Below are 8,664 nucleotides of genomic sequence, written 5' to 3' on the forward strand. Positions count from 1 at the left end.
CGGACAGAGGGGGAGAGGGAGAGACGGACAGAGGGGGAGAGGGAGAGACGGACAGAGGGGGAGAGGGAGCACAGGAAGAGGTTTTGAATGGTGGGGGTGACCGGAGGATGGAGATATTGGTCCCGTCCTGGACGACAAACCGGCGGGGGCTCCATCGGGTTCAGCGGTAAGAGGCCAGTGCGCATCGCGACGTGTTAACCCCGCCCCCAGCACCGAAAATTAGTTTTCCCTTTTCTCTTAATGATTTATAACGCGACTTTGTTTTTTTTTTCCCCTTTTTCACACGTTCCCCCCGACGCTAAATTCCCATCTTCCCGCCCCCCCCCACCTAACCCCGCCGACCACCCCGCAAGCGAATGTGACCCCCCTTCCCTCCCCTCCCACCCTGACACACACACGCACACCCCCCTCCCACCACCACCACCCCCCCCCCCAACCCTCCCTCCCTCCCTCCCACCCTCCGAGTCTCGAACCCCCCTCGAAGGCCTCTCCTCCCTCCTGCCAGACGTGCGCCGGCCCCGCGTTCCTCCTCCTCTCCTCCGTCGCCCTCCTCCTCCTCTTCCTCTTCCTCTTCCTCCTCCTCTTCCCTCTTTTAGCAGGAGACCTCCATGGTCTGGGAGGGGCTGGAAGCCAGCTGCCCGGCGTCGCTGCCCTGCGACAGGGTGCGAGAGCGGGAGCGCGACCCGTCGACCGAGGCCCCGGACAGCGAGGTGGTGCGGGAACGGGAAAGCCTGGTCATCCCGGCTGAAGGCACTGTGGTGGGAGGGAGGGAGGGAGGGAGGGAAGGAGGGAAGGAAGGAGAGAGAAACACACGTTAGAGGTTACGGAAACACGGTCCCCGTCGCTCACCCGCACGCGGCGCGTCCCAGCTGTCATGGCGGCGCCCCACCACCCCTCCTCCCGCTTCCGGCCAGCCCACCACCCCCCCCCCCCCCCGCGCGAATGCTGACGGTTTACGAGGGCAGTGGGACGCGCGCGGAGTTCATGGGGTCGAGGGTCGTCAGTTAGCCACGCGCCATTGGGACGGTGGAGAGGGAGCTTTTACTCTGTATCTAACCCCGTGCTGTACCTGTCCTGGGAGTGTTTGATGGGGACATTGTAGAGGGAGCTTTACTCTGTATCTAACCCCGTGCTGTACCTGTCCTGGGAATGTTTGATGGGGACAGTGTAGAGGGAGCTTTACTCTGTATCTAATCCCGTGCTGTACCTGTCCTGGGAGTGTTTGATGGGGACAGTGTAGAGGGAGCTTTACTCTGTATCTAATCCCGTGCTGTACCTGTCCTGGGAGTGTTTGATGGGGACAGTGTGAGGTAGCTTTACTCTGTATCTAACCCCGTGCTGTACCTGTCCTGGGAGTGTTTGATGGGGACAGTGTAGAGGGAGCTTTACTCTGTATCTAATCCCGTGCTGTACCTGTCCTGGGATTGTTTGATGGGGACAGTGTGAGGTAGCTTTACTCTGTATCTAATCCCGTGCTGTACCTGTCCTGGGAGTGTTTGATAAAGACGGCGCAGAGGGAGCTTTGCTCTTATCCTCTGGGGTTAACAGGGTGAGCTGCACACGCTGTCGCCTGCTTCAGTCCACAGCCGGCGAGTGTGAAGGGACCATGCCTGACCACCACTTGCCAGCAGCTTCTCAATGGGTGATGCCGCGGAACAAGTGTAAGGTGGCCGGGGAAGTGGGCAGATGGTCAGGCGCGAGCGTTCCTGCGCGCACATGCATGCGCTGGAGCCCTCTCATGCAGCTTGGCAGGCCATGCACATGCAGCAGCGTCCAGTGTTAGTACCTGCGCCCACACTGAAACGCCTATCCACGACATGAGGTACTGCCCAACATCAGAGAAAGGCAGCAAGAGAAAGAGAGAGAGAGAGAGAGACGAACAGAGCTGGTTAGAACAGACATGCGCATCGCTGTCTGTCTGACACACCCCACCCACCTCTGCATGTGTGCACTACCACTTTAACACGTCTACGTGTTGACACCCCGACATGTACACACATATGCCTCTGCACAGGTACACCTCTGAAAATGCCGCTGTACACCTCCATACATGTGCCTCCGCGCGCACACAACTCCACACGTCAACAGCTCCACACATACAGCCCCGCACCGCCCCATGTACGCCCCATGTGGACAGCTCCACAGGGTACACCTCTGCAGGTGTACAGCTGCACAGCGTCCGCCTCTGCAGGTGTACACCTCTGCAGGTGTACAGCTCCACAGGGTACACCTCTGCAGGTGTACAGCTCCACAGGGTACACCTCTGCAGGTGTACAGCTCCACAGGGTACACCTCTGCAGGTGTACAGCTCCGCAGGTGTACACCTCTGCAGGTGTACAGCTCCGCAGGTGTACAGCTCCACAGGGTACACCTCTGCAGGTGTACAGCTCCACAGGGTACGCCTCTGCAGGTGTACAGCTCCACAGGGTACGCCTCTGCAGGTGTACAGCTCCACAGGGTACGCCTCTGCAGGTGTACAGCTCCACAGGGTACGCCTCTGCAGGTGTACAGCTCCACAGGGTACGCCTCTGCAGGTGTACAGCTCCACACGGTACGCCTCTGCAGGTGTACAGCTCCACACGGTACACCTCTGCAGGTGTACAGCTCCACACGGTACACCTCTGCAGGTGTACAGCTCCACACGGTACACCTCTGCAGGTGTACAGCTCCACACGGTACACCTCTGCAGGTGTACAGCTGCACAGGGTACGCCTCTGCACAAACCGAGCTGAGCAAACGCCTCCTTTTACCCCTTCCTCCCTTGCCCCTGCTGAACAGGCTCTCAGACCCCCACCCCCTGCAAGCCTGGGCTCGCCGACTGCGCTGCCGGCCACAGGGGGGAGGGAGCAACATGGTCCAAACTCCATTTCCAACAGCAGTCACCCCAATGGTGGTGGGGGGAGCGTGAACACCGATCTCTCCCCCCCCGACCCCCTCCGCTGTCGCTCAACGGTCAGACCGCCCGTCTATGACGTCCAGCGCTGGAGGGACGGCGGGAATCTCCTCCCAATGAATCGGCGGGGAGGCCCGAAGCCGCCTTTCTCGGTCCCCGCCCTGAACTCCGCTTCCCTGGACACCCGACTCCGTCCCCGTCCCCCTCTCTCTCTCTCTCTCTCCGTGGCAGCGGTCTTCCCGAGGTCAAAGGCAGCCTGTTCACCACCTCGCCGACACGAGCTTCCGACCTTGTATCCCGCACCCCGCACCCCTCACCTAAGACTCCGCCCCTCCCCCCCCCGCCCACCGTCTCGGCTGTTCCGCCGCAGAAACCTTCGCCCGTGCCTTCGCCACCTCCTACCCCGTCGCACGCCTGGCTGCTCTCCCCGTGTTCCCGCCCTCCGTGAACTTAAGCCCGTCCGAAACACCCACCCCCCCCCCCCCCACCGCGGGTCCGAACTCGCACCGAGTCCCGTTCTCTCCCCCTTCCCCCCCCCCCACCCGCCAAAATCCGGTCAAGCGACGCCCGGACTTTGAAATTCTCACCCCTGTTTTCCAATCCCTTGGTGGTCCGGCCTCCTCTCCCCCACCCCCAAACCCCATCCCCTCCCGTAAGCCACCCCCTTATCGCCAACCTCTGCCAGCGGGCTGCGGGTCAGCTGACCCTCCTACCCACCCACCCACCCACCCACCTCCGCACCCTCACGCGACTCAGCGTCACACAACAACTTCGTACCACCCTCGCTCCGGCGAGGACCTCCACCCTGCATACGAAAGGCGCTACCGCCAATGCAAGGTGGCCGCTCTTCAGTCAACCTCACCACCCCCACCCTCCACCCACCCCCTCCAAACGCCCCCTCAACCCACCACCACCAACCCCACTCCGACCAACCCTACAGGACACTGTAGACCCCAACCCCCTCCCGACTGGGACCAGCTCACGTCAGCACCGGGCGGGTGAACAGAATCTGGGATCTTCCTGTGCAGCGTACGGGCAACCTTTTTTTTTGCAAGACAAATCCCACAGCAGGAATAGCGTGGAGCGCACTTGCACTGTACAGAAGGAAGCAGACCAAATACATCCCATACTTACTGTATCCCATCCCTTGCACAAAGTATTTGAAGGCTTCAGTCAGTTTCCCTGGCTGTAGAGAGAGAGGGAGAGGGAGAGAGAGAGAGAGGGAGGCATGAGAATCTGAGAATTCCAAGGCGGACGCGACGCCAATTTCCTTTCGACCCAACCCTCCGGCCTCCAGGGGGAGCCGATCCGCGCCGATCTGCCCAGCTCCGGGGCAGTACCTCTCCCCGGCCACAGGGAGGGGCTGCGGGCAGCGGTACCCCGCTTCTGTCAGGGGGGGTGGGGGGAGAGAGAGAGAGGCGGGGTGGGAAGAGGCCATCGCTCCGCCCCGCCCTTCTCCAGAGTGGGTGGGGGTCTTGGCCCCGAGGCCTAGGGTGGGGTGGGGTCCAAAGGTCAGGGACTTGACCCGCTGCCCCGCCCTTCCCCCCCCCGCCCCCCCCAACAAAGAAAGAGGTGATGTTCGGCCTCATTTCACCTCCCCCCCCCCACTCTCCCACCCAACTCCACCCCCCCCCCACCCCCCCCACCTCCCTCCGAACACCCACCCCTCCCCCACTCCCCCCGCCTGGAGGTCTCAGAGGGAGAAAGGTCAGCACCTCGGCCGCTTGAGTCGCCCGACTCCTAATCGGAGAGAGAGATGTCCGTCCACCTTTGACCCCAGTTCCCAGAGGTCGAAAGGTCAGGAGCGATCACACCGTCTCGTCATTCCCTCATCAGAGTGACTTCCCCGCAACCCCCCCAACCTCCACCCCACCCCCCCCCCAACCATCACCACGCCCTCCCCCCACCAGGCCCACATCCCGCGGGGATTCGCTCGGCCGATTCCCGGGATGAAGTGGGGGGGGTTTGTCTCATGGGGAAAGGTTGAGCAGGTTGGGGCCGGTGCCCATTGGAGTTTAGAAGAACGAGAGGGGATCTTATTGAGACAGATAAGATCCTGAGGGAGGGGGGAGAGGGGGTTTGACAGGGTGGATGCTGAGAGGATGTTTCCCCCCTCGTTGGGGTTGGGGGGGAATCTAGAACGAGGGTGGGGGGCACAGTTTAAAAATAAGGTTGAGGGGGGGTCTCCCATTGAAGAGGGAGACGAGGAGGAATTTCTTCTCTCAGAGGGTGGGGGGGTCAGTCTGTGGGATTCTCTCCCCGTCCCCCCCCAGAGAGCGGCGGCGGCCGGGTCACTGAATATATCCGAGGCCGAGTTAGACAGAGTTTCGATCGACGAGGGAAGTCGAGGGTTGTGGGGGGAGGGAGGGGAGGGGAGGGTTATGGGGGGAGGGTGAGGAGGGGGAGGGACAGGCAGGAAAGTGGAGTCGAGGCCACAATCCGTTCAGCCACGATCTTGTGGAATGGGAGGGGGGAGGGAAAGCAGCCTCGAGGGGCCAAATGACCACTTCCTGCTCCTAATCCCTGTCTTATCAATTTGACCAAAGACCGCCACCCACCCCCCACCCCCCCGCCTCCCTCGCCATCAGTCACTGGTTTCCGGGCCTAAGAGGGAAGGATGCACCCACCTGAGAGATTTGCGGCTGCCCACCAGCATCAGCCATCTGTAAAAACAGAGAGAGCGAGATGACCTGACGATCCGAAATGTAGCGCCCAACATGGCGGAGGGAGCTCTCAAAGAGGGAAACCGGGTAAGTAATACATAGAAGGGGTGGGGTGGGGGGGGATTTAGGTGGGCCCTGAGGGATGGAGGGGGAAGCAAAGAGGGAGCCCAAGCTAATGGGAGAGCTGTCCCGTAGATGGGACGAAGGGCCTGCCCTCTGTGCTGTGCGATTCCATCGGAGGTGGAAGGGAAAAATTGCCCAGCAAGAGAGGGCAAAGGTCACATGGAGCAACGTTCCTCAGGTTCCAATGACAAGAGTTGGAAACCGCCAATGCGAACCCAGATATCGGCAGAGGAAACTGAGCAGAAACCCAAAACAATTGGGGGAAATTTCTACATATTCTTCCCCCCAGTTCCTTATTCGCTCCGGATGGACCCAAACCCCACCCCTCTTACCATTTCCTCCCATTGTACACAATCCCAATGGACCCGAACCCCTTCCCATTCACTCCCACTGTACACAATCCCAATGGACCCAAACCCCTTCCCGTTCACTCCCGCCGTACACAATCCCAATGGACCCAAACCCCTTCCCGTTCACTCCCACTGTACACAATCCCAATGGACCCAAACCCCTTCCCGTTCGCTCCCACTGTACACAATCCCAATGGACCCAAACCCCTTCCCGCCCACTCCCGCTGTACACAATCCCAATGGACCCAAACCCCTTCCCGCCCACTCCCGCTGTACACAATCCCAATGGACCCAAACCCCTTCCCATTCACTCCCGCTGTACACAATCCCAATGGACCCAAACCCCTTCCCATTCACTCCCACTGTACACAATCCCAATGGACCCAAACCCCTTCCCGTTCACTCCCATTGTACACAATCCCAATGGACCCAAACCCCTTCCCGTTCACTCCCACTGTACACAATCCCAATGGACCCAAACCCCTTCCCGTTCACTCCCACTGTACACAATCCCAATGGACCCAAACCCCTTCCCGTTCACTCCCACTGTACACAATCCCAATGGACCCAAACCCCTTCCCGTTCACTCCCACTGTACACAATCCCAATGGACCCAAACCCCTTGCCGTTCACTCCCACAGTACACAATCCCAATGGACCCAAACCCCTTCCCGTTCACTCCCACCGTACACAATCCCAATGGACCCAAACCCCTTCCCGTTCACTCCCGCTGTACACAATCCCAATGGACCCAAACCCCTTCCCGTTCACTCCCGCCGTACACAATCCCAATGGACCCAAACCCCTTCCTGTTCACTCCCACTGTACACAATCCCAATGGACCCAAACCCCTTCCCGTTCACTCCCACTGTACACAATCCCAATGGACCCAAACCCCTTCCCGTTCACTCCCACTGTACACAATCCCAATGGACCCAAACCCCTTCCCGTTCACTCCCACTGTACACAATCCCAATGGACCCAAACCCCTTCCCATTCACTCCCACTGTACACAATCCCAATGGACCCAAACCCATTCCCGTTCACTCCCACTGTACACAATCCCAATGGACCCAAACCCCTTCCCATTCACTCCCACTGTGCACAATCCCAATGGACCCAAACCCCTTCCCATTCACTCCCACTGTGCACAATCCCGATGGACCCAAACCCCTTCCCGTTCACTCCCACTGTGGTGTAAGATGCAGCCCCGCCTGCCCCCCGGACGGCCGTTGCAAACGCGAAGGCAGTGGTGGAAGGGAACGCGGAATGCCCCTGGAAGGGGTCTCAGACAGTCCCGTGTGGAAGCCAGGGGAGCTAGAGCTCCTCGTATTAAAAGCAGCCCTTACCTTGAGAAAGGAGGTCTGGGTGGGATCGAGCTTGGCATTGCATTCCACCTGAAACACACGCAGAGAGCCGATTACTCCGTGGACGTTAAAAAAATAAACATTCAAACCGACCCACCTTGACTGGGCTCCGGGTCAACCTGCCCGAGCCCCTCTCTCTCCGTGCCTCGGGTTGTCAGGAGGATCGTAGCTTCCCCCCCACCTCCCACCGGGATGTCCGACCAACGCCAGCCGTTGCTCCTCAGCTCCGCCACCTACCCCGTCCTGCACCAGGGGCGAGGGCAAGTGAAGGCCAGAGTCAGGGCACGGCACAATTGACCCGGGACACCCTTTGCCCCAGACCCCCCAGCGTCAGGCCATCGCTCCGGAGACAGATGGGTGCCTACGGCCTGCCAGTCCCTCTCAGCTCCCCCGCATTGGCCCGCTCGTCCAGTGTCAATCGGTCACCGAAGGCCAACATGGGTGGGCTTTAGCAGAGTGAGGGGGCGATTTGATTGAAGTTTACAAGAGCCTGAACGGCCTCAACAAGTTGGACATGGAAAAGACGTTTCTTCTTGTGGGGTGAGTCCAGAACTAGTAGACGGGGTGGGGTGAGGGGGTCACTGTTTTAAAATTAAGGGGGTCACCATTTTAGGATGGAGATGAGGAGAAATGTTTTCTCTCTCTGAGGGGTTGTGCGACTTTGGAACTCTCTGCCGGGGAGGCGGGGAGGCGGGGACTCTGCCCCAGGAGGCGGGGACTCTGCCCCAGGAGGCGGGGACTCTGCCCCAGGAGGCGGGGACTCTGCCCCAGGAGGCGGGGACTCTGCCCCAGGAGGCGGGGACTCTGCCCCAGGAGGCGGGGACTCTGCCCCAGGAGGCGGGGACTCTGCCCCAGGAGGCGGGGACTCTGCCCCAGGAGGCGGGGACTCTGCCCCAGGAGGCGGGGACTCTGCCCCAGGAGGCGGGGACTCTGCCCCAGGAGGCGGGGACTCTGCCCCAGGAGGCGGGGACTCTGCCCCAGGAGGCGGGGACTCTGCCCCAGGAGGCGGGGTCGCTGAATATTTTTAAGCTGGAGGTAGATAGGTTCTTATCCGGCGAGGGGATCGAAGGTTCGGTGGGGGATGCGGACACCGCAACGCCAGATGATCGGCCTTGACCTGACTGAACGGCAGAGCAGGGCTCGAGGGGCCGAATGGCCCACCCCTGCTCCTATTCTGCACGTTCTTGCGTTCTTGACGTGCGATTCTTTCAGAGCCGGACAATTCAACTATATTAGCAAAGCGAGGGGATAAAATAAACACAGCCGAC

The 8,664-nt window shown here is 60.5% G+C and overlaps 1 protein-coding gene across 1 annotated transcript; it reads right to left on the reverse strand.

Moving 5' to 3' along the window:
- Positions 1-234: 234 nt before the first annotated feature.
- On the reverse strand, positions 235-7,421 carry LOC144678119 (protein NDRG2-like). Its single transcript, XM_078538019.1, has 4 exons — positions 7,379-7,421; positions 5,521-5,556; positions 4,028-4,079; positions 235-753 (listed from the first exon to the last, which is right to left on the reverse strand). Exons 2-4 carry the CDS (start codon positions 5,554-5,556, stop codon positions 593-595), a joined length of 249 nt encoding a protein of 82 aa, XP_078394145.1. The 5' UTR covers positions 7,379-7,421; the 3' UTR covers positions 235-592.
- Positions 7,422-8,664: the final 1,243 nt, after the last annotated feature.

This window comes from Cetorhinus maximus, unplaced genomic scaffold (genome assembly GCF_964194155.1).
Source record: "Cetorhinus maximus unplaced genomic scaffold, sCetMax3.hap1.1 HAP1_SCAFFOLD_3618, whole genome shotgun sequence".
Classification (NCBI taxonomy): domain Eukaryota; kingdom Metazoa; phylum Chordata; class Chondrichthyes; order Lamniformes; family Cetorhinidae; genus Cetorhinus; species Cetorhinus maximus.

Bases quoted from the DNA above. Each gene is read 5' to 3' on its own strand.
- LOC144678119 (XM_078538019.1), bottom strand. From the start codon at position 5,556: ATGGCTGATGCTGGTGGGCAGCCGCAAATCTCTCAG. The intron at 4,080-5,520 runs GTGGGTGCATCC...CTCTCTCTACAG, and splicing joins GGCAGCCGCAAATCTCTCAG to CCAGGGAAACTGACTGAAGC. The intron at 754-4,027 runs GTAAGTATGGGA...CTCCCACCACAG, and splicing joins TGTGCAAGGGATGGGATACA to TGCCTTCAGCCGGGATGACC.